The sequence below is a fragment of the Aquarana catesbeiana genome, linkage group LG04 (genome assembly GCF_042186555.1).
Source record: "Aquarana catesbeiana isolate 2022-GZ linkage group LG04, ASM4218655v1, whole genome shotgun sequence".
Taxonomy (NCBI): domain Eukaryota; kingdom Metazoa; phylum Chordata; class Amphibia; order Anura; family Ranidae; genus Aquarana; species Aquarana catesbeiana.
In genome coordinates this window covers 409824895-409850879 of record NC_133327.1, presented here as the reverse complement: position 1 = coordinate 409850879, position 25985 = coordinate 409824895, and the positions used below count along the sequence as shown (strand labels likewise).

Here is a 25985-nt window from a genome sequence, read left to right as displayed (position 1 = left end):
CTCTTTTTTGTGTCTGTGTTTGTGAATATGTTGTTCAGATGCAGATCACTTTATAACTAAAAGAAATTGGAACAAAGTCTCAGGGCTGTTACTTTACAACTTACAACTCCGCACACAACTAACTACAAATGCATTATGAAAGTTGTCTTTGATGTTTTCTACAAGGCTGTCCTAATTTACTCATTTCATACATTAAATTGATTTTCCAGAATAATTCAAAATTCAAACCCTATTTTGACCTCACTTTTCATATCCTTATTGTGTGTTTGTTTCACAGATGACATTCAGTTTTTCAGATTTACAGTATAACGGTTTTAGAGTGCTGTTATAACTGAATTGTGAGGTTGGGATGGCAGATTCCACTTTAGAAACACTGCTACCAAAAATCTAAAATCATGGTTTTTAGGACTCAAAGATGCGGGGAAGGGGGTGGATTCTTCAAAATGTTAAGAGAGTGGGGATTCGCTTTGGTGAAAAGCCAGGCCTTCACTCTATGAACTGGGTTGACAGCTTGCATGGTGGGTATTCTAAAACACATTTTTTTGGTGTGTGTGTGTGTATGTGTATATATATATATGTGTGTGTGTGTGTGTGTGTGTGTGTGTATATATATATATACACACATACTAAAGCATCTGCAGTTGGGATGTGTGTTGTGTATGCTCTTATATTATACTGACATCGTTTTTGTAACTGCACAGTTTTACTTGCTTAATCTTATCAAACTAACATTTTTTTTTCTCTTTTTTTTCTTTCTCTATTCCTCTCACATGCACATTATTCTCACTTTTTTTGTCCTGCAATTTTGCATTTGAATGCACACTCATGTCCACCTGCTACTGGTGTGGTTGAAACAGCTCAGTCACCCATCATCACAGTCACCCACTCACTGCTCTCATACCATACTTGAAAACTTGCCAACCATCCTTGAGATAGATGTATTTTCAGACATTTCAGAGGATGATGCGATGGGGGAACAGCATGATGAACCTTCTAGTGGTTTAGAGGTTAACATCTGTGACAATAATACAGATGGCATGTTTCCAGATCAGGACATTATATCGCCTAAAATATCACAATCTTCCACTGATGCAGGCAGCCACATTTCTCATCTAGATTGTAGTAACAATCATTCTATAAATTGTAAGAAAATAGAATTTTTCTTCTCATTCAGCTTTTGTAAGATTTTTCCTTTAAAATTCCCTTCTTTGCTTGATGAGGATGGGTACATCAGTTTCCCCAGTCTCCCAGACGTCTGCGTCTCTTTCCTCCCACCAGGCTTCCAACGCTATGTCCCAATTACATCCCCTTCCTTCATTCCTTCTCTCCTTCTCATCTTTGTGCTGCTTCTTTCCACCTCCCAGTCTGTACCATTTTCATTGACCCTTTCCCTTCCTCTCGCTCTGTCCCTCTGCTACCTTGAGCCTAAGGCGACATCATGGGGCTCCTTTTATGACCATGACCTGAATAACAAAGCAGCACAAGAGGTGTGTAACATAACTGATTCAAGTTGCCACTTGCATCTAGGCTTCACTTCTGTATGTTTTTTATCCGATAAAGATCATCAGTATAGAAATGTATGGGGGGGCGCAAATTAATAGAGTTAGGAAAATATTGGAAACTTTTTCAGGTTCTTATTGCTGTTCGTATGCCTATTAGGGATACAAACACTAAAAAGTGAGAGAGTCCCCACCTTTGACAGTTCTCATTGGAAACCTTGTACCCTTCGAAAGACATCCCCTTAAGTTTTGGATTTTTGTACTTGGGAGACAAGAATCTAGCAGGCATTTTAGTGCACATTCACCACTTCCCAATAAATTACATATAAAGTTTCAATCAAGTCTTTTTAAACATATTTTTAATATATTTTAATACTAAAGATTTCAAATACAGCATGTTACAACATTTAGTGCTATACTGTATGAATAGGAATAGCTTTTTACAAAAAAACTTAACATTTTAAAATCTTAATTCTAATATAGTTTGCAAAGATATATTTTTCATGTTTGCAGACTGTATTTGTTTACTATAGATGGACGCTCTGCTTCTTGTTTGGCAGTACTCTGTATGATGACTGTGTTAGGCTTCTCTAGTTAAGTTGTAATCTTAAAATGACAGACTGTCTAACTACTTGAAATAATTTTAAGTCATTAAAGCAGACTTGTATCCACTACAGGCTCCCTCAGCACTTGGTATAATGTGCAAAAGCATAGCATCATGCATATTATGGTATCCTTGCCTCCTAGTGTAGCTCTGTCTAAAGATGGGAGGTCCACCTGTCACTGCCACAGCTCTCTTCACTTGGTCATCTTCTAAGTTCAGAGTTTTCTGAATTATCTGAAGTCATGAAGGAAAGTGTGATTTGATTAAAAAAATTTAAATAAGCTAAACTAGACCTCCTTCCAATGTTTTTGTTTTTATTTTGGCTGACGTGGGGAATAGCCAAACCCACTATCAGGTTTTTATTGCTGTCTGTGTCTCCATTAGAGAGATTTCCCTAGTTGAGGATACAGTGATGAAACAAATTTTTTATTTTTTCTAGCAATAAAATGTGACATATGTTCTAACTTTTTTCTTAATTCTATCAACATCCCAAGAAAACATGTTTGCTGGAGTTGCACATTAAGTTCATGTAGGCCCTTGATCATGATGAACATTTTCAAATATTTGCAAGCATAGCTTGCCCCATCAAGCAGTCATACTATACAAAGGGGAATTGTGAGCAAGCCTTTATTGATATGTCGTATCTGACATGTAAGTTGCCGTAAAGGACTGATTAACAAAATGCAGATGTACAAACTGAACACCCAATGAATCTGTGAAATAGGACAACATAAAGCCGGTGTATTTTGCTAGTTACCTTCAAGCAGTCAAAGTAATCGCCCAAGTTGTACACTACAGTCCAGTACATGAATACTAGCACATTCTGTAATAATGATTAATGTGTTGCACATTTCATTGCATTAATTCAAATTTTTCTTACTACCGGTGATTTAATATGCTCCAGCTGGAAAAGGAAGAGGATGAGATCCTGGAACAGGTGTTGAATGCTACTTTGGAACATTTTTGCCTGCCAAATGTTTCTACAAGTGTATGTGTAAAAAAGTGTAGTGTGCTTGTTGTCATCTTGCTGCTCTGCTTGTATTGAGTTTCATTTCAGGTCTTTGTTCTATGCCTGTTCCAGCAGCATGACAACTCTCCCATGTTTATAGTGGTCATTAAGTAGAGAAGACATCACTCACATGTCATAAGAGAAACATGGTTTCTTCCATTGCTGAGCTGTCCATCTTCAAAGTGGTAGTTGCCTGACTGACACACAGAGTCACTATTGTTTTTATTAGTTTGAGTCGCTAATAACCAATAGTTCTAGGCTTTATTATGTATACATGTTCTGCATCAGTAACCCAGAAGATACAGCCAGCATAAAAGCAGGACAACTAGTGTTTTCAGAAGGTGTTAAGCCCATGTATTTCTCACTGACAAGTTAGCACTGTTAAAGACCGCTGCTTACAGGACTAGAACAACTTTGTTGTCTAAACATTTGCACATCAGCCTGTTTCCCAACCACGACCCGCTTGTTTATTTTGCTTTATATTATTTTCATTTTCCAATTTCGCAGAGCAAGTCTTTGAGAATACAAGGAGAAAATATTTATGTCAGACATAGCAATTTAATGTTGGAGGTTTGTATAATGCAACCTGTTAGATAATCTGCCTTTGTTAAAAAGGTGGGGCTGGCACATGCAGGCTGCTGCTAAGAACACAAGCATGAAATGCATGGGCTCAGGCCTGCCAGAGTGCATGCTATGACTTCTCAGAGTCTGTCTGAATCTTGCCTTTTTGGATACATCATTCAGTGTTGTGCGTGGCAACTGGGAGTAGCAGCCCTGTACATTGGCCAGACAGAACAGATTTTTATATCTATTGCCATGTCTATGTTTGAAAGTTACGATACCATGGGAGAGAACACATTACAGAAAAGTTAGGCTTCTAGAAAAGGTGGCTGACATAAGGCTGCCCTTATTGATCAGATGTGTAGCTTAAGATAATTGGGAATTGTTGTGGTTAAGACTCAAGCAAGCACAAAAGCACACAAGTATTGGGAGTACTTACTACTTGCAAAGCTTTCACAGCATGTCTAGGGCTACATTCATAGGAGTGACTAGTGCCAGTGAAAATGACAGTGGCAGGAATCTGCTGATGCCTGCAGCTATCTTTGCCACCAGTGAGTTGCTAGTTGTGGCTCTGAGCCTTGTACGCTTCAATGACAGGTTGGCAGCAGCTGCAGCTACCCGTTGTGGTACACTCAAACAGCAATTACCTGCAGTGATCACTGTTGGAAGCCCACAAAGTGCGTCCTGGAGCGATCACTGCAGGTAATCACAGGCTGGACAGACAGCCATGGATAGTTTCAACCACCGCTGACCTGTCATTGAAGTATATAGGGCTCGGTGGCTGCAGCTAGCCATTCACAGGTGACAAAAACAGCTGCAGGAATCTTGCCATTGTCATTCGCACTATGACCAGTTGCCTGTATGAATTTAAGCTAAAACGCTGTGACCAGTTCAGGATAGTTACCTTTTTCGTGGCAAATTGCTAAGATAATGGACAATCACCTGTCTGTGGAAAGTCTTAATAGTTTGTTGCCCCTGGCAACTATTCGCATTTGCCATTCATTCTTTTCCTTGGCTTGCTAAAAAGATAGTTGTAGCCCTGGCCCCTGATTGTCCTTATTTCATACACTTTATAAATGTTAAACCTAGTGATTTATTCATATACATTTATGTCTACACGATGCCTTTGGAGAACTATGTTTAACATTGCATAAAGTTTATATATAATAGCACTTGCCAATCACGTTCATACCTGATATTCATTAGATTAAAGAATGTGCATACGAAGTCCAGCTGGAGCGGGAATTGTCCCCCATAACAGTTCAGAACCCAGCCTGCTTATTGGCAGGAGAAGCCACGAATGGGGTCTGTCCCGCCTATCTTGCTTAGCCCCATTGGAAGAAGGTGAACTCTAAACTCTTATATGCGTCTTAGAGAACATGATGCAATAGTATCATTGCTTTACTTTTACTGTCAATATATTTATTTTAGTAACAGATTTTATAACAACTTGTACTGACCTGGGCTGCCCACCAATCCCTATGTCACGTCAAGTCATTAGTCTTTGTTTCTGTTTGTTCTTCTAACATTTTTATTGTTATGTCATTTGCCAGGTTATAACAATCACACTAACTGCCGATTTTTGCTTTTTTGCAGCTTTTTTAACAAGCGCAATTGATTTCAAGGTTTATCAATCAAAGATTTTCTCTGGCTTTGTGCTGCCCATGGAGAAATTGTTTTTTTTTTTTTTCCCTCTATAATTATATGGAAATGGAGAAATAATAACAATAGGATACAAAGCCAGAAACGTCTTTGGTTAATTTTTTTATAATTTGTTTCTTTTAAGAAAAATGTCTGATCTGATGATAAGGCCCTTTTTGAGATATGTTGAGTGCCAAGCAGCCAATATATAGTATGTATCATTTAGTTTTTATTCTGAAATAGTTTCCTTGGAATTTCCTTTTTAGTAGATTACCGACTACATGTTGGTGGTATTCTGATGGGTGATGATTTTTTTTTTTTTCCCCCCCAGTTCCCCTTTTCATAAATATTTCCTTTCTCAAATCAGACATATTTCTTTAACATTCAATTAGAGCTAACACAATTTAACCCACATTTGTGTTTTTCGTTTGTATGTGTGTTTTTTTTTCTTACTTATTGTCAGGATTTGGATAAGTCTCCAGAGGAAATATTGAAACATCAGGCTAGCATTAGTGAGCTCAAGCGCAGTTTCATGGAATCCACCCCAGAGCCTCGTCCCAATGAATGGGAAAAGCGTTGTATCACACCTTTATCCCTGCAAACACAAGGGGTATGTTAAAGCTTTCTTCTTGTACATGCACCCTGAAGTATGAAGGTAGTATGTGGTATATGTGTCTATTACAAACAAATTCAACAAAATATTTCTGTTAGTTGCCAAATCTGAACCACTGGTGTAAAAATGTCAGCTAAAAAGAGTAGCATGGTTAATAAATAGAAGAAATACTTTATTTTGCTGGTTATATGTGAATGTGACATATGTAGCTTTATGGGACCATGTAAAATACTAAAGTTTTGATATCAGAGACTGATAAACTGTGTAATAGAAAAATGTTTCAATTTTGGAGTCTGCTATATAAAAACTAGTACTGCATAAAAGAATTGACAGCCATCAGCTTTCATTATACTATACTACATCTGGTTGCTAGGGAAAAAAAGCTTTAATTCTCTTTGCCCTAGTAATCATAGAGTGCTGCTATGTACAGGTGTCTTACAACTTATACCAGAGAGTAAGCCATCGCTAATCTAATTGGTGTTAAATTTTTATTTGTTTTCTTATTTGTCATTTATATTTAAAAAGTTTTTTAAGTATTAACTTGATTAACATAATTACATTATCAAAAGGTGTTTGTTTTACTAAACAGTGTTTGTCAGTTAAGTTTTAGAGGACCCACATTCTCTTATGTACACTTGACTGTTGGAAGCATTCCTTTTTCCAGTAACATTTTTTATTTTTTATTTTTGTGGAGTAAAGGTATAGAAGATATTCGCATTGCGTGTGGTATTGCTCAATAAGTTCAATTTACTAAGCTATAACAATTCTTTTTCATAATAACCATATTAACAAGAGAGCCAGTGAAAGTTGAAAATATATCCCCTGTCTAAAAACATTTGATAGAGAATGTATTAAAAAAAAAACTTGGTGAACTGAACCGAATGTCAGTTGAGTCTCATGTAAAAAATAAATTCTATGAACTGTTTTGCTGTGCTAGAGGTAAAGATGTCCTAGTGTAATTGATTTATGTTGTGTACGGTATGTATAATATGCCTCTAAGGGAAAACATAGCTCCTTTTTGGTTGATTGGCTGAATAAGGAACCATAAGATAAATCCGAAGGGGTGAAGATTTTGAACTTAAAGCCTCAATCGCACAGGCACAAAGGTCCGTGCAGAGTGAATAAGACATTCGATTTTGCACATGGAGCCGCTTGGAGTTGTGTAGGCCAGTGGTTCTCAACCTCAGTCCTCAAGTACCCCCAACGGGCCATGTTTTTGGAACTTCCCTTAGACAAAATAGCTCTTAAAAATACAATGTCATTGATATTTATTTAAAGAAGCTGTGCAAAGTAAAGGAAAACCTGGCCCGTTGGGAGTACTGAGGTTGAGAACCACTGATGTAGGCAGCCTGTGCTAATAAAAGAAATTGCAGTGACTGTATGGACTTCACAGGGGCAGGTTCGTGGTCCCAAAGAAAACCGTGTGTACGAGACACTGCACCCGACCCTGCCTGCTAAAATCAGCTGTATGGTGAGGTCTGTACAGCCACTGCGCGTCATTAGCACAGGCTGCCTGCGCACAGCTTCACCCACATTAACAAATGCATCCATGCAAATGCAGTCTTAGACTTTCATATAAGGATTTATGTGAAACCTGTTACCACATCAGCACAGATGTTGTTAGACTTTATTTTTCAAATTACCGGCATGTAGGTTATTGCAACTTGTATTATTAACCACTTCAGCCCCGGACCATTTGGCTGGCCAAAGACCAGAGCACTTTTTGCGACTCGGCATTGCGTCGCTTTAACTGACAATTGGGCAGTCGACCACGTGGCTCCCAAACAAAATTGACATCCTTTTTTCCCCACAAATAGAGCTTTCTTTTGGTGGTATTTGATCACCTCTGCGGTTTTTATTTTTTGTGCTATAAACAAAAAAAAGCGACCATTTTGAAAAAAAGCATAATTTTTTACTTTTTGCTATAATAAATATCCCCCAAAAAAATATAAAGAAACATTTTTTTTCCTCAGTTTGGGCCGATATGTATTCTACATATTTTTGGTTAAAAAAATTGCAATAAGCGTTTATTGATTGGTTTGCGCAAAAGTTATAGCATCTACAAAATAGGGGATAGTTTTGTGCCATTTTTATTAATAATTTTTTTTTTTTTTACTAGTAATGGCGGCGATCAGCGATTTTATTGTGACTGCGACATTATGGCGGACACATCGGACACTTTTGGCGCTATATTGGGTCCATTCACATTTATACAGCGATCAGTGTGATTAAAAATGCATTGATTACTGTGTAAATGTGACTAGCAGTGAAGGGGTTACAGGGAGCTGTGATCAGTGTCCTCTTACTAGGCAGAACAGGGAAATGCTTGTTTACATCAGCATTTCCCCGTTCTTCCTCTCCGTGAGACGATCGGGGGTATCCCTGCAGACATCGAGTCCGCGGGACCCACGATCACACTCACTGACCTCGCGGCGGGCACGTATGCGATGGCACAGTGGCAAATTTAAAGGGACGTACGTGTACGCCCATTTACCTGTCCGTGCCATTGTGTCGCGCAAATGTACTGGCGGCGGTCGGCAAGCAGTTAGTAAAGAAAGAAGAGCTCTGCCTGTTTTACAATATGAACGCTAATTTTATTCATTATTGTACAAGTCAACAAAGCAGAGAGTGCAAAATTGCAGTATACTTTCCTAACTTTTAACATAATGCAAATTTGAGAGATTGTGATTTAGAATCCCTAGAACATGGTGATTTAGATAATTCTATACAGAATATGGATAAAACACATTTTGATATCGGAGATACAATGGCACTGTAGGGCTCTGGAGGCAAAGGATTCTTTTCCTGGGTGTGTGCTATGCATTTAATATACCTTAATAGCTGAAATCTGGTTAATGCTTATCTCAGACCTTTGTGCTTTTGTATTGATGTTTCCACACTCTTTTTCTCTTGCTTTTTGGTCTTTCTTTCTGTTAACTCTTTGCTCTCGCTCTCTAACTTATCTAGAGCTTAGAAGAAGAGATAACATCAATTCTGTTTAGTAAAGAAAGCTTTTCCACCTTCAACATATCTAATCAGCGGACCAAAGAGGAGAATGTAGTGAATGATAGCCTTCCTTCTGATTTGCTTAGTGTTTCCCATTCCCCTCCACTGCCTGAGGTGCACTTCTTTTCTTTTCTTCATTCTAGTCATTACTATATTTATTACTGATCGTTTCTATCCATGCATTTTTGGTAGGACACTGGTATTATGCTATGATAATGAAATCTTCAAGAATAAGTCCTTAGTATTAGGGCCCAATAAGGCTCATGCATTATGGTGAGTTGCATTAACACACGTTACCATGTGTTGCATTAACAGCTTGTTCACACTGAGGTTGATTTACTAAAAGAAAATATACTGTGCACTGCAAGTGCAGTTGCTTTAGATCTGAGCAGAAGCTCTGCTGATCTCTATCCAATCATGTGCAAGCAAAAATGTATTTTTTTGTTTTCCTTGCATGATCCCCTCAGATCTAGATCAACTGCATTTGCAGTGCACAGACTATTTACCTCTAGTAAATCAACCCCATTGTATCCTTGTAACACACCACAATGTGTGAGCACATAGTCCTAACATTATAAATAAGACATGTTTGCACGTCTGCTCTATTTTTCAGAATAATTTGGAAATAATGACCTGTCTGTTTTTTTTTTTTTTTTCTTTACAGTGTTGCAAGGTGTGAAATAGCGTGTCATAGGTCTTTAGAACGCACATTTAAAATTACAAATAAAATGCAGCTGAATAGTAGATACATAGGTGTGTATAGGCCCTAGGGCAGCCAATTGAAATGAATTGGCTGCCAACACACCAGAACGGTAAAAAAAAACAGGCATGTAGCATTAGTAGTGCATTACCACACGCTGGGAAAGCGCAGTGTGGTGCCATTCAAGACAGATGGCACTAATACGCATAACATGCATTGCAGTAACATGTACATTAAGGCAACACACTGAAACAGAAAAGTGTGAATGGGAGTACTTTTTAGAGAGCAGGGAATAACATAAATGACCAATTTGTTCTCTTTAGAAAGCTATTGATAACCTCCAGAAATAATCACACAGTATATACACCTATATTTGTGTAAGTTCTCTAAAAAAAATAATTGGTATTTGAGTTGATTTCGTAAAGCCCTGCGCAAACTGTTGGTGCTGTATAAATCCTGTGTAATAATAATAATTTTCATCATCAAAGGATATATTTGCCTCCAACAATACTTTGCTATGTCGTTTCCTTACTGGGTTTTTTTTTTTCTTTACCATTGCAGAGTTGTCTCCTGACTTTTTCTACTGTCATCAAGACAGAAAGTGAGAGGAAATGAGGGGAATAGCAATAAAAACTCATTGTGGGGAAGGGTTAAATTTTTATTATGCTTTGTAATCCCACAGGGAAGTGACACTGAACTCTGGTGTAAAAAAACAAATTCTAGCTAACAATTCAAATTCCAGAGATTGGCCAGGGACTGTGTACTATGGGATTTGCAGTGTGCATAGAGAAGTGCACATAACTGCAACTAATGTGCGCTTCTCATTCCAAACTAAAGTGAGGTAGAAAAGGAGAGGTTTCGAGCTCACTGGGAAATTTACAAAGAGTCAAAACACAATTTTATGAAAAATAGATTACCATGGCCATTAAGTAGTGAATGTACATGGATTAAGGCACAAAAGAAAACCAGCGCTATTGAAACCGTATTGATTTATAATCAAAGTCCATGAAATTATGTTTTCACTCTAAATTCTCACCAGATGAAATTTCCCATCACACTTCTGGGTCAAATTTAGGCTGAAACGATAAAGACCCTGTCCACCTTAGCCAAAAAGAAAAACTATTTTGGCCAGAGTTCCACCTTTGTGAGTCACGTAATTACTATATAAATAAATGCTACGAATTACATTTATGGAAAAGAAAACCAAAGTTTGATATGCCCCAGACTTTAAAAGAGAAGTATGGGTTTGGGCTTTTTTTTTTTTTTTTGATGAATACTTAGTGAGGGAAAAAAAATATTTGATCCCCGGCTGATTTTGTAGGTTTGTCCACTGACAAAGAAATGATTAGTCTATAATTTTAATAGTAGGTTTATTTTAACAGTGAGAGACAGAATAACAAAAATATCCAGAAAAACACATTTCAAAAAAATTATACATTGATTTGCATTTTAAGGAGTGAAATAAGTATTTGATCCCCTATCAGAAAGAATTCTGGCTACCAGGTGTCTTCTATACAGGTAATGAGCTGAGATTAGGAGCACTTTCTTAAAGGGAGTGCTCCTAATCTCAGCTTGTTACCTGTATAAAAGACACCTGTCCACAGAAGCAATCAATCGGATTCCAATCTCTCCACCGTGGCCAAGACCAAAGGGCTGTCCAAGGATGTCAGGGACAAGAATGCAGCCCTACATAAGGCTGAAATGGACTACAAGACCATCTCCAAGCAACTTGGTGAGAGAATGACAACAGTTGGTATGATTAATCGCAAATGTCAAGAAACCCAAAATAACTGTCAATCTCAATCGGTCTGGGGCTATATGCGAGATCTCGCCTCGTGGAGTTCCAATGATCATGAGAACAGTGAGGAATCAGCCCAGAACTACACAGGAGAATCTTGTCAATGATCTCAAGGAGGCTGGGACCATAGTCACCAAGAAAAAAATTGGTAACACACTAGGCTACGAAGGACTGAAATACTGCAGCGCCCATAAGTCCACCTGCTCAAAGCACATGTACAGGCCCATCTGAAGTTGGCTAATGAACATCTGAATGTTTCAGAGGAGAACTGGGTGAAAGTGTTGTGGTCAGATGAGACCAAAATTGAGCTCTTTGGCATCAACTAAACTTGCTGTGTTTGGAGGAGGAATGCTGCCTATGACCCCAAGAACACCATCCCCACCGTCAAACATGCTGGTGAAAACATTATGCTTTGGGGGTGTTTTTCTGCTAAGGGGACAGGACAACTTCACCGCATCAAAGGGACGATGGACGGGGCCATGTACCATCAAATCTTGGGTGAGAACCCCCTTCCCTTAGCCAGGGCATTGAAAATGGGTCGTGGATGGGTATTCCAGCATGACTATGGCCCAAAACACACAGCCAAGGCAACAAAGGAGTGGCTCAAGAAGAAGCTCATTAAGGTCCTGGAATGGTATAGCCAGTCTCCAGACCTTAATTCCATAGAAAATATGTAATGGGAGCTGAAGGTTCGAGTTACCAGACGTCAGCCTCGAAACTTTAATGACTTGGAGAGGATCTGCAAAAAGGAGTGGGTCAAAATCCCTCCTGAGAAATGTGCAAACCTGGTGGCCAACTACAAGAATCGTCTGACCTCTGTGATTGCTAGCAAGGGTTTTACCACCAAGTACGAAGTCCTGTTTTGCGAAGGGGTCAAATACTTATTTCACTCATTAAAATGCAAATCAATTTATAACTTTTTTGAAATGTGTTTTTCTGGATTTTTTTTTTGTTCTATCTCTCATTGTTAAATAACTCTACCATTAAAATTATAGACTGATCATTTCTTTGTCAGTTAGGCGAACATAAAAAATCAGCAGGGGATCAAATACGTTTTTCCCCTACTGTACCTAGGTGGATGCAGCATGGGTCCGACAGCTCCCCGAGCAGAGCGTTGCTGTCCATCACTGCTCTCTGCTCTGCCCGCCTCCTCGCTCACTGGAGCGCCGGGCTGTGGAGGGGGCGGGGGCAGCCGGCTCAGGCTGTCAGAGGCTCACAGAGGCTGAGCTGGGTGTTGGGGATGACGCGGTGCCTAGACCAACTTCTGTGACATCAGCAGAGAGCGGACTTGAGCCCGCTCTCTACTGAAAACGGGTCACAGAAGTGCAAAACCAATTGCACTCCTGTGATCCAAAGGAGAAGTGCAGGCAAATGCTTTGGCATTACTTCTCCTTTAACGCCTTATGCACACTGGTCATTTTGAAATTTTTCCTAGAAGCAATGTTTTAGCAGAAAACAAGCCTGACCCATCTAAAATTGTTTAAAGCTTCTACAAGCTTTAGGCATGTTTACAGGCATCAAGAGCTTGGGTACTCATTTCATTGGCCAGGATATTAGCGTTTAGGCACATTTAGACACGTTTAGCAGCATCAAGCATTTTTTTATGCCAAATCTCTGCTCATCCTGTACACACTAGCAGTGTTTTTTCTTTTTTTTTTTTTTTTTTATGCCTCTAAAAACCCCTGCCACTAAATGCTGCTAAAGGCCTATGGACACATAGGCTAACATGCAGCGGAGTTTAGAGGCAGCAAAAAAAAAACGCCCGACACATACTAGCAGCTGCAAAATGTCCAGTGTGCATGAGGTCTAAATTGGTTCAGCTGAAAAGCAGCTTGTTTACCGCTTTATTTTAATCTTTAAACATAAATCATGACACATTGGTACTCTAAAACAACAAACATTTTACTTTAATTGCACACTTGAGGACACAGGACTTGAATTTTTGGACCATGGGTTAAATTCCGCTACTTTCAGGTGATACTGGTAGTTGTTTTGCTAGGAATGCCCCCAGTGCACCCTAATAAAACCTCACCCACTCCCTGGGAGTCCATTTTTTTTGCTAGTGTCTTTAGGTGATGGACCTCTTCCCCTATAGAGAAGTTTCTAAGCCATTCTTTTTAAAAAAAATTTCTATTTATTTATTTATTTTTTTACAAGTGAAAAATCTATCAATATTCAACTGCTTATTGCCTCAGGCCTCAATATTAGTTTCCTGATCGGTTACCCTTGATGATCATCTTGGGAACCGTACCTGGCCTTTGCAGCAGAGCCAGCCTATAATGTTTGGGCGCTGGATCCTGTGTTTGGTGCTCACCTTGGCATAATGCATCGAGTGTAGCAAGACACAGGGTGCTATACAAGTTCAGGGCCGTGGTCTATACCTATGGCACCCAGACCCTGAGGATCCCCTTCACTGGGTATGTCCACCATGATGGGTGAAGTTTGGTTCCCTCTGGGAGCCTGCAGCATGCATAAGAGAAGACAGGACTTCTCTGTATGAACAGTATGACCAGGTCCTGTTTTGCATGTGCAATGTTATTCACTTAATTGTATTATCCCCCTCTGTAAAGTCTCTACCATGTTGGCGGTAGGTAACATTTTCCTTTATAAAATTTGGCGGGTTTTTCCCACTCCACAAAGTTGCTTGGATAGTGACAGAATTGCAACTCCCCTTCTGGCGAACGCACTTCTGCCCACCATTTCCTCTGAGAACATAAGAAGCATGTCAGTCGATCACCTGACTGAATGCTTTTCTAGATACACAGCAACAGGACATCAGTCAGCGCCAGGGTTATAGAGCTGTTAGGGTCAACCTAGTTACAACATCTTGCTTTAGTAAAGAGACTCCCTCTTTGTCCTCTCTAAAGGTCCCAAGAATGGATGTTCTGCTTCCTTTTGCACTATTTATAGGTGGCTTATGCCCTTAAGGTAGGGGTTCCTCCCTCCCCTATCAAGCCCCATTTCACCAGATCTGTCTGTGTTTCTTGGGCTTTTCAGCATCAAGCACACAGGTTTGCAAGGCTGCCACCTGGCCCTCTGTTCATACCTTTCCAAAGTTTTACCCGGTGGCTCTCCAGACCTCTGCTGAAGCAAGCTGTAGTCGCAAAGTGCGTCAAACTTTCATATAAGAGTTTTGGGTCTGTTGACCATTGTTTTCGGTGGGCCTGTTTGCGAAGTTGTTCCCCACCCTTCAGTTTATTAAATGGGGATTCCCTGAGGTCAATCAATACAAGTCCTGTACTGTACGGTTATGATAATGGGAATTCTGACTTCCCGGAAAATCCATACCTTGGAGTACATTACAGGACGTTGGTCCCTTCCCTTCTGTCCTCTGTTTCACATTGTTGCTTGCTGCAGAACTGAAGTGGGCTGAGGTTATATGTAAGGGTTTACTGGGGATGTTCCCAGCAAAGCTTTTGCAAATTTCCAATGTTGAAGATAGTGTGTAATCTATAGTCTATGGATACAAGTCTCATGTCCTTTAGTGTACTCCAAGATATGGAATTTACAGGTATGTCAAAATTCACATTTTTTTTGTTTTAATTCATTATGCATTTATATCCAAAAAACGTCATGGTTCAGACTGCATTATGTTATGCGTGCTGTTGCTTTCAGACATTGAAATACGTGAAGGGTAGCAAATAGTAACTAGGGCACTTTCCTGCATTCAGGGACTTTAGATGAGTGTGGTGAACTTTGTGTAGCAATTACTTATTTAACTTATTTTCTTGTGAAAGTTTAGATTGTGTTATTCATGCTGGTTACTGTAAATTAAGATGGGTCCTACTTTACGTTTTCAAACTGGCTTTATATCATCTGGTTTGCATTTGATTTTAAAGTGTATATAAACCCTAATGATTAACTTTTCTTATTTGCCACCTTTTGGTCTGGTAAATATACAATCAAAAGTGTTTTGATGCATCTCTTCAAAAGTCAAAAATACCTGTTGACCTTAACAGTAAACCAGTGCTGCCTGTACACTCTATGATTTTGCCTCAAACAATGTTATCAGAAAGTGTGTTAGGACTACAGATCACCTTCCCTCTATCTTATTGAGTAGATGAGGGGGGGCAGTGTTCCGTAGTCCTTACACATTTCTACCACAGGGTGACCACGCTGCTTCTCCATAGGTAACAGTACAGTGAGTAAGTGTTGTCACCCTAAAGTAGGAAGTATGTTACTGGTAAGATCACCAGGTAAAAATAAATGGGAAAATAAAGAAAACATCCACATCTAAGGACTAGTAAGCTGCAATATGTTAGTTTTTGTTCTCAGGTTTAGATACACTTTAAGTGTACTTACAAATAATACATGCTTTCACGACAACTGACATTCATAGCTTGTGCCTGTAATTGTGCAGGCTTGGTGGCCACATTTATATAAGAGTACTTACATTTGTTTCTTAATGTGTTGTATGTGAGTACATTTTATGTTAAATACTCCTTGACTTTTAAGACACTTGTGTGTCTTAAAACATACACGTGTTCTTTTCTTTTAAATTAATCTGTCTTTTATGAAAATGTATTTTTGTTCTTGTCTTTGTGTAAGTGTATTGAATTTGTGTCCTTTCGTTACTTTGTGTCCCACAGAAACTTTTACCCAGAACAAGAGGGATGCGCACTGGACTCAGTGATGCTCTTGAGGTGCTCAGATTGTACTAAAGTACCAATTTGTTCATCTTAATCACCATCACATTTCCACTTTTCAGTTGACTTCATCATTTTTGTCCACCATGTAGATGGAAATCTTAAGTTTATTTCCGTTCTTTTGTTTGATTTATTTATTTATGTGTTTTATTTTCCTCATCCATTTTCCATGTAGAACTCAAATGAGGTAGAGAACATAGAGGACGAAAATCAGTCAGATTCTGACACTAAAAACACTTTGGTTACTGAAGACCTCAAACCCGAGATAAACGGAGATATTGAACACCCTAATGATATGAGTGAGCAGACTGAAGGTGTAAAATTACTGGATAAAAATGAGACCAAATCAGTGTCATCTTATGATAGTAGTAGTGAAAGTGAAAATGAAGTAGAATACAAAACTGAACACAGGTTACCTGAGCATGTTCTAAAGGAAGAACCGGAAGAAAGTGCAGAAGAAGTAAAGGAAGAGGAACCATTAGAGGAGTCTCAGGGTTTTGTAAGTGAAGACCACACTGTGAGCATTACGGTTACCCAGATCCAGGAAAAGACAGAGGTTGTATCCCAGGAAATCACAGTTGCTACCTATGAAAGTGAAGAGAAGGTTGTAGAGGATGACCATGAAGTTCTTGAAGAGGAAAAGAACACAATTAATGGGGATGTGTCCCACATTGATGTTGACGCTTCTGCTCAAATAATCTGTTGCTCTGAGGTAAATTGGTTATGCTCATCAGGCTTTACAAAACATACTCTTCTGCTGTTATAGAGGATGTTTCCATTTCTTTGAATCAATCGTTTAGTATATTAGAAAATATCAAGCAGTTTCCACAAAAAGGAAAAACCGTTTACATAAACTTTTTTTTCTTTCTCTGCTGTTGCAGTACTTCATAATATCTTTACATCTTATTTTACTGGGCTATGATTTTCCATACTTAAAAAAAAAATAATTTTCATTATAGATCTCATTTTTCACTTTTCTACACGTCTTCACTGTGTATTACTATGCATGTGTAAGTCATTCTAGTCTAATTGTATGTTCTTAATATCTTCTGATATGTCTCGTACAAATTTCTGTTCTCTTGTCCCATTTTCACTCTGTAAAGTACTCTACCACCTATGCATTGACATTTTAAAATTGCACAGCTAGTACTAAAACCTAACAATAGCTTAGAAAACACTGAGTAGCCACCGTTCTTTTAAAAGTCATAGTCTGTGGATTGCTGAAGAATTGAGCTCTATAACTAGTTTAAGTTTGTCTAGAGTCTCTCGAAATGTGCATGTAACCATATGGTTCCCTGAAAGGTACTTGGCATTAAAGGAAAATTTGAAACTTTTAATTGTCTAAAATTTAGCACTTTATACATTTTAGTTTTGACAGCAAAGGTTTTCTGGTACCTTAGAGTAACTTCAAGTTGAGCTCTGGGTTGTAGTTCTGGCACCCCTTAGACCAGTAATGGCGAACCTTGGCACCCCAGATGTTTTGGAAGTACATTTCCCATGATGCTCAACTACACTGAAGAGTGCATTAGCATCATGGGAAATATAGTTAGTTCCAAAACATTTGGAGTGCCAAGGTTCACCATCACTGCCCTAGCACTACCTGAAATAGCGCCTGTGCATGGCCCAAAAGAACAAGTGGAAGTTGGCATATTAAAGGTTCCAATATTTTAGAGGGCAATCTCAAAACTAAAAGTAATGTATATGCAGGCACTTTCTTTTGCCTGCTCTTAGAGAATTAGATTGGCTTCACTTTTTTTCTTTTTTTAATTATAAGCTCACTTTAAGTCTGTGATCTGTCCATAACGCTTGGGCTACATATACTAACACTACTAAAATCTTGCTTATGCTACAAAATAGTCTAAAATTGATTGCATGTGTACAAACTGTGCACATTTAATTTAGATTTGACAGACCTAGTGAAACCTACAACCCCAATTCCAAGAATGTTGGTCTGCTAATCTATATAGAAACAGAAAGCAATGATTTGTAAAAAATCATAAACTCATATTTTATTTACAGTAAAAAATAGAAAACATATCAAATGTTCAAACTTAGAAAATGTACCATTTTAAGAAAAAAATAAGGTTAAGTGGTAACAAGTCAGTAACATGATTGGGTATAAAAAGAGCATCATAGAAAGTCACAGTGTCTCTGAAGTACAGATGGCCAAAGGGTAAAATATCTACGGTACATAATATCATCAAAAGTCTCCGAGAATCTGGAGAAATCTCTGTGCACAAATTACAAGGCCGAAACACAACATTGAATGCCTGTGATCTTCTGGCGCTCGGACAGCACTGGAAAACACATTAAAAACGGGCAGGATTCTGCATGGGTACAGGAATACTTTCAAATATCACTGTGAACATAGTTTGCTGTGCCATACAAAAATGCAAGTTACGCTCGATCATGCAAAGAAGCTATATCTGAACATGGTCCAGAAACACTGCCATCTTCTCTGGGCCAGAGCGCATTTAAAATTTGGTCTATAGCAAAGTGGAAAACTGTTCTGTGGTCAGACAAAATACACTTTTGCAAACTGCAATGCTACTGGAAAAATGTTTTGTGGACTAATAAAACAAAAGTTGACTTGTTCAGGAAGAATATTCAGCACTATGTATGGTGCAAAAATGATACTGCTTACCAACATTAAAACATTATTCCAGTGGTGAAGTATGGTGGAGGAAACATCATGATTTGGGCTTGTTTTGCTGTCCCAGAGCCTGCATCACTTGCCACCATCGAGGAGAAAACTAATTCCTAAGTTTACCAAAATATCCTACAGGATTGTGTCAGGGTGGCCAAACTTTGATCTTATATAGGTGCTGCAGAATGACATCAATAGAGCTGGTCACACCAGACAACCTACAAATGTGTCTGAGCTGAAGATGTGTTGTAAAGAGGAATCATCAGAAATCCCTCCTGAAGGTTGTGCAGGTTTGATCTAGAGCTACTGAAAGTGCTTGCTTTAAGTCACATTGCTGCCAAGGGAGATTCGACCCGCCATTAGGTCCAAGGGTTCACTTTTTCCTCCAGCACTGTGAATGTTTAATGGGTGTGTTCAAACAGACATTAGAATTGTTTGTGTGTTATCAGCTTAAGCAGATTGTTTTTGTCTATTGTGAATTAGATTAGGATCAGATCACATTTTATGGCAAATTACTGCAGAAAACCAGTTAATTCCAAGGGATGCACATACATTTTCTGTCCACTGTATATCCAGGTTTTAGAGCAGCATATGCTCCCATCCAGATGACATCTTTTACAAAAAACGCCTTGCATCTTTTAGCAGGACATTGTTAAAACGTTTACTACATTTATGACAACTGCATGGCTTTGTAGAAGAGTGCTTAACTGGCCTGCCTGCAGTACAGAACTTTTACCAATTGAAAATATTAGGCGCATCTTGAAGCAGAAATACGACAAAGAAAACCCAGGACTGTTGAGCATTTCGAATCCTAGATTAGGCAAGATTGGAACAACATTCCTCTCCCAAAACGCCAGCAACTGGTCTCCGTTCCCAGATATTTACAGAATGTTGTCAAAAGGAGAAGGAATGCTACACAGTGGTACACATAGCTCTGTCCCACCTTTTTTGAGGCTTGTTGCTGCCATCAGTTTTAAAATGACCTTCTTTCCTAAAATGGTACATTTTTCTCAGTATAAACTTTTGATATGTTTTTTTTTTTTTTTTTCTATTGTGAATAAAATATGGATTTGTGAGATTTGCATTATTGCATTCTGCTTTTATGTATATATTTTTTACGGCATCACAACTTTTTTTGGAATTGGAGTTATAACACCTTTTACCCCAAAAGAAACTGGGTAAAGAGAAATGGGACTCTGATTTGCCATACAGAGGAAAAACTATAACAACTTTATTGTATAAGTAAAAATAAGAGTCCATGTCATATCCCTAAATTATGACCAATATGGCACATTGTAATAAAACTCTGACATAGCAATTTTCAGTCATCTGGGGTCGATATGTTTCATGATTAGTTTGCTTCTTCGGGATTCACACCTACTGCATATATGTCGGAAAGTCTGTTCTGCCAAATAAATTGAACCTGTACATAACAGAAATTACATCTTTCGTATCTTTTGTATAAAACCTAAAATACCCCATAGTTGGAAAACCTGGGTGGAACGAGGGAAAGTTAAAAAAGGAAGGTTTTTGTGTTTCCTGAAGATGCAAACTAACGGACAGTCGCATATGTTGAAACTTGTGTGTCAGATTTTTAGTATAATGTAGATGGCCATGAATTATAAATATGAATCTGGACTCTGATATGGACTCTGTTCTTTTATTTTTATTTATACATTAATGTTATGGTTTTATAAATTTACTGTGTTTCCTCTATATTGCACATTAGAGTCCCATTTCTCCTCCATCACTCTCTTTGTTTTGGGGTGGAATGTGTTAAATGTTTCACTTTGATGCAGGAATGGTGCCTGCAGAGTTTAAATAATGGTCTATTGTATGTACTCACCCTCTGGTTTTGTTTGTTTTGACGAATATATTCTGAGGCACTGAATTATAAATAAACTATGGCCATTCTTAAGTTCTTGGTAGTAAATGAGATTTAAAACAAGAGATCCAGGACCTCTGGCTGATTTTATTGTGAGCTTATTCTTCTTAACCAATTGAGTACTAACCTGTAAACCCCTTCATTAACAGGTCATATTACAGTTTTTAGTGCTGTGATAGTGTGACTGACCAATACTATGTTGTTCATGCTCATTATTACACATGAAAATATTCCTACTTATTAGGAAATCTCTTACTGCAAGAGGCGGCAGTCCTTCACTCTAATATATGTACAAGTGAAAGATTGGTAGTACTATGTGGACCATGTTTACACTGCTGTCAAATTAGACAAGGATTGTGGCTGGTCCAAGGTATCTCCTTTTACATGGAAACCCTAAGTTCCTGGTTCTGTCTTTTTCTGCACATTTAGGAGATACCTTTTTGATCAGGTATTCTACATTGACAGTTCAGAACATGCCTAGTGAGCTAATTGCTTCTGACAGACAATGCATATCTTCTACATTAGAAGAAAACAATAGAAAATGTTTAACCTTGTGGATTTCTTAACCTTTTAACATCAACAGACATCCCAAAAAAACATTGACTGAGCCCAGGTTCACACTGACAGCAGGATTGAAATTCCTGCATGTCAGTCCCGACTTCAGGGGCGTTTTTAAAGACATCTGTGCGGGTTGCTGCACAGATGTCTATACAATTTGCACCCCAAAGTTTCCAAAAGTAGTACAGAAACTACTTTTGGGATTCGGTGTGGCGCCACAAAGTTGGCGTTGCACCAATTCAGACGGTACCATTGTCGGCAATAGCCGCTGCTTTGGCATGTGATTTGACATGTCAAATTGCTGCAATGTGAACCTAGGCTTAAACATCAATCACATTCCCCAAATACATACACAGACAAAGAGTTACAAACCTATAAACGGAAAGATGCTATTACATTACATATTTTAAATGACAGATCTTTTACTGATGTTGAATAACATGCTGATTTTTCTCTAGCCTCCAGTAGTGAAAACAGAGATGGTCACCATTTCTGATGCCACACAAAGAACTGAAATCTCCACAAAAGAAGTCCCAATTGTACAAACAGAGACAAAAACAATTACATTTGAATCTGCTCAGGTAGATATTGTTTGGTACCTCTTTTTTTTCTTTCTCTTCTTAAATCCAAGATGATCCTGTCAGAAAACAAAACAAACCTACTCTAAAATCTTTAAAGACAGAATAGGGTTGATTATGCTGCATAACAGTGGCAATTCAAGATGTCAATCAGGTGTCTTGCATTTAGTATATTAATACCTTTCTATGTTTGCAAAATGGTGATTTTTTTTTTCTCATCACATTTAGTCAGTTTATTGTGCTAACTTCTTTTGAAGATCTATTCTTGCGATTTAAAATTGGTACTACAAAATATTTCACTACAGTATATATCAATAGCCATAACTAACCATAATACTCTAACCTTACTAAATAAATAGGTGGATTTGGATAACCACCTTTGGTTACTTGTTCCCATTTGTAATGTAAAGGGATTCTATTGTGTTTTTATATATTTTCTTTTTTTTTTTTTTTTTTTTTAAGCGTAAAAATAATTTAAATAACTTTAATTTTATTTTGTATAAAGTTTGCATATTAAAGTATCAGATTTGACTTGTGAAGTCAGCAGCTGCCATTTCAAAGACTACTGACTCCATTATTTCTACAGTTATTTACTACTGTGCTGTGAATAGTGTCTGTAATTTGATGTTCTAGTCACATTTGTTTACCTTACACCCTAGATGAGTCAGAGGAGGGACACATGCCTCTTCTAGTCTGCCAGCTGGATTTTTAGCTTGAAGGAAGCAATTCATTTACATAGTATTGCTGTGCTTTCTGATTAGAAGGACCTGTATTTTCTGCAATCTATAATGTGAATATTGGTAGACTCCATGGTGGGGATTCAGAGGTACTGCAGTTAAATTTGTATATCAAACCCCTTTCTGTAACTAGACAAAAGTTTTTAGGCACAATTGGAATTGATGGTTATGGTGAAAATAAATGACAGTTTAATAATTTTAAATCAGTTGTAATTCTGAAGTATTCGTAAGTTGAAGCAGAGCTAAAATCTGCTTCACCTCATCTCCAGTAATGCAACATCAGCATGCTCCCTGGGCACCTTCGACCTCTTTGCCCAGTCACCTTCTAGACTGCCATGCTCAGTCATTTTGATTGGCTAGCCTGAGCTAACATAACATTTACGCATGTGCAAGGGACTTCATTCATTACAGCACCCAATATATGCAGAGAATGTACATTAAGAAGAAATACAGCTGGCAGGCAGAAGATGAATGTTCATTGCAGAAGGGCCATACAAACTCTATCCTGCATAGGAAAACATGCTTGCTAACAATTTTTTATTCTGAAGCTATAGTTTACTTAAAGTACCCCGTAGCACGCCTTTGCATCTTTGTATATGCTGATTGTTTTGATATTCAGTTTTTTACAGAAAGCAATCTTTGCTTACATGATTTGCTTAGTTTGAAATTCATTTGTGTAGAAATTTATTTTTAAAAATGCACATGTCCATTAAAAAGTCTGTAAAACAGGGTAGCACCTTTAGGTTAGTTGGCACTACTAGTTCGCATGTGTGGTGCCTGTTCCTTGTATCTTGCCCAAAATTGTAAGTGTAGTTTTCTACATTTTCAGCCCCTTTTGGGCTATTTTTCTAATTTCTAAATCAAACCTGTGTGGGGCAGGTCCCCTATGGTGTTCCAGTAGTACCAGAACCAAGATTGCATAGGTTTTGTTTGAGTGCTAAAATCATGCTAATGTCGTTCACTGTAGCTTCATTATTCCATTTTTAAATATTTGTTCTGACATTTACAAAGTCAGTGTCTCATTCTTTGTTCTGTCACCTTAATTATACTGTATAGAATGCAGTGATAAACCAGTCTACTAACTTCAAAATGAATTTAGTTTAAACTATGGTGCTAGAACAGGTAGAAATGCTTAGTCATATGCACAAACAGGTGTAATGTTTGTTTAAATACACTTAACGTCAACCAGTGACCAGAATATGTGTATTTAAATATCTACCTATTCTTTAAAGTGGTTGTAAACCCTTACATATACCCAGTGAAGCTAGATATATGCATGTGTGTTCAGTAGCATTTTTAGTATTTTTGTTTTTAATGTGTTTTATTTGTCCCATGAGTTGTTTCTCATTAGTTTAACATAGAAAACTCTGTGGGGGGGAAAAAAGGATAATTTCTTACTGGTTAAAAAAAAAACTGTGACACAATATCTGCACTGCCATTGCTGCCTCTATTTCCAAAAACTCCTGTTGCCTGGCTGTCTTTCCGATCCTATGTTTTCAGTGTTTTTTTGGATCGCTGAGCTTGAACAAGTATTCACATCAGGTGTTTTGTCATCACTCTGACTCAACTTGCTACATACTTGTTTTGTGACAGGGACTCAAAATACTGTTAAAGTCAGAAGATCAGCATTACAGCAAATTAGCATTCTCTGGAAGACACCAGCAGTGTTCACCTACATTTTTTATCAACATAGTGCTTTTTAAAGGCCTTTAAAGGTCTGCACAGGTTTTTAATCTTAAAATTTACAGTTATCTCTTATTTCCTCCCTGTACAAAGGCGATTGGCAGTGTTGACGGTGAACCTGGCATTTTACTAAGTGCCCAAACCATCACTTCGGATTCAGTCTTAACAACTACAACGACACACATCACAAAGGTAAAGTGCAGTGCTCAGTCAAGTGGACAGTTTTAGCAGTATAGTGGTGCTGTCATTAAGCAGGTCTGTACCTTTTGAGGCCCAATATATACAGTATCTCACAAAACCCCTCGCATCTTTGTAAATATTTCATTATATCCTTTCATGCGACAACACTGAAGAAATGACACTTTGCTACAATGTAAAGTAGTGAGTGTACAGCTTGTATAACAGTGTAAATTGGCTGTCCCTTCAAAATAACAACACACAGCCATTAATGTCTAAAGCGTTGGCAACAAAAGTGAGTACACCCCCTAAGTGAAAATGTCCAAATTGGGCCCAAAGTATCAATATTTTGTGTGGCCACCATTATTTTCCAGCACTGCCTTAACCCTTTTGGGCATGGAGTTCACCAGAGTTTCACAGGTTGCCACTGGAGTCCGCTTCCACTCCGTTTGAGGATGCCCCACAGATGCTCAATAGGGTTTAGGTCTGGAGACATGCTTGGTCAATCCATCACCTTTACCCTCAGCTTCTTTCACAAGGCAGTGGTCTTCTTGAAGGTGTGTTTGTGGTAGTTATCATGTTGGAGTACTGCACTGCGGCCCAGTTTCCTAAGGGTGGGGATCATGCTCTGCTTCAGTATGTCACAGTACATGTTGACATTCATGGTCCTCTCAATGAACTGTAGCTCCCCAGTGTTGGCAGCATTAACGCAGCCCCAGACAATGACACTCCCACATCCGTGCTTGACTGTAGGCAAACTTGTCTTTGTACTCCTCACCTGGTTGCCACCAAATTTTATCTTGGTCTCATCAGACCACAGGACATGATTCCAGTAATCCATATCCTTAGTCTGCTTGTCTTCAGCAAACTGTTTGCAGGCTTTCTTGTGCATCATTTTTAGAAGAGGCTTCCTTCTGGGACTACAGCCATGCAGACCAATTTGATGCAGTGTGTGGCGTATGGTCTGAGCACCGACAGGCTGACCTCCCACCCCTTCAACCTCTGCGGCAATGCTGGCAGCACTTATATGTCTATTTCCCAAAGACAAAATCTGGATATGACGCTGAGTATGTGCACTCAACTTGTTTGGTCGACCTTGGCGAGGCCTGTTCTTAATCGAACCTGTCCCGTTAAACCACTGTATGGTCTTGGCCACCAGACTGCATCTCAGTTTTAGGGTCTTGGCAATCTTCTTATAGCCTAGGCCAGGGGTAGGCAACTTCGGCACTCCAGCTGTGGTTATGCTACAAATCCCATCATGCCTCTGCCTCTAAGAGTCTTGCCTATGATTGTCATGGTCTTGCAATGTCTCATGGGACTTGTTATAAAAACAGCTTGAGGGCCGAGGTTGCCTACCCCTGGCCTAGGCCATTTTTATGTAGAGCAACAATTTTTTTTCAGATCCTCAGAGTCCTTTGCCATGTTGACCAGTATGAGAGAGTGAGAGCGATAACACCAAATTTAACACACCTGCTCCCCATTCACACCTGGGACTGTTTAACACTAATGAGTCACATGACACGGGGGGGGGGGAGGCTAATTGGGCCCAGTTTGGACATTTTCGCTTAGGGGTGTACTCATATTTGTTGCCAGCGGTTTAGACATTAATGGCTGTGTTGAGTTATTTTGAGGGGACAGCAAAT

At 38.6% G+C, this 25985-nt stretch overlaps 1 protein-coding gene across 19 annotated transcripts in view; it reads left to right on the top strand.

Annotated features, from left to right (window-relative positions):
- Nucleotides 1–25985, top strand: part of EPB41L2 (erythrocyte membrane protein band 4.1 like 2) — a 365575-nt gene that overhangs the window by 323781 nt on the left and 15809 nt on the right. For 6 of the 19 annotated variants that reach the window (XM_073627267.1, XM_073627264.1, XM_073627262.1 and 3 more), the window contains 8 exons: nucleotides 858–1487; nucleotides 3008–3040; nucleotides 5778–5924; nucleotides 8895–9047; nucleotides 16021–16074; nucleotides 16253–16789; nucleotides 21626–21748; nucleotides 24259–24357. In XM_073627267.1, coding sequence (XP_073483368.1) covers nucleotides 858–1487; nucleotides 3008–3040; nucleotides 5778–5924; nucleotides 8895–9047; nucleotides 16021–16074; nucleotides 16253–16789; nucleotides 21626–21748; nucleotides 24259–24357 — 1776 coding nt within the window. Of the gene's footprint in view, nucleotides 1–857; nucleotides 1488–3007; nucleotides 3041–3619; nucleotides 3683–5777; nucleotides 5925–8894; nucleotides 9048–16020; nucleotides 16075–16252; nucleotides 16790–21625; nucleotides 21749–24258; nucleotides 24358–25985 lie in introns of all 19 variants that reach the window. The other 13 variants (XM_073627268.1, XM_073627272.1, XM_073627270.1 and 10 more) reach the window with 13 other exon arrangements.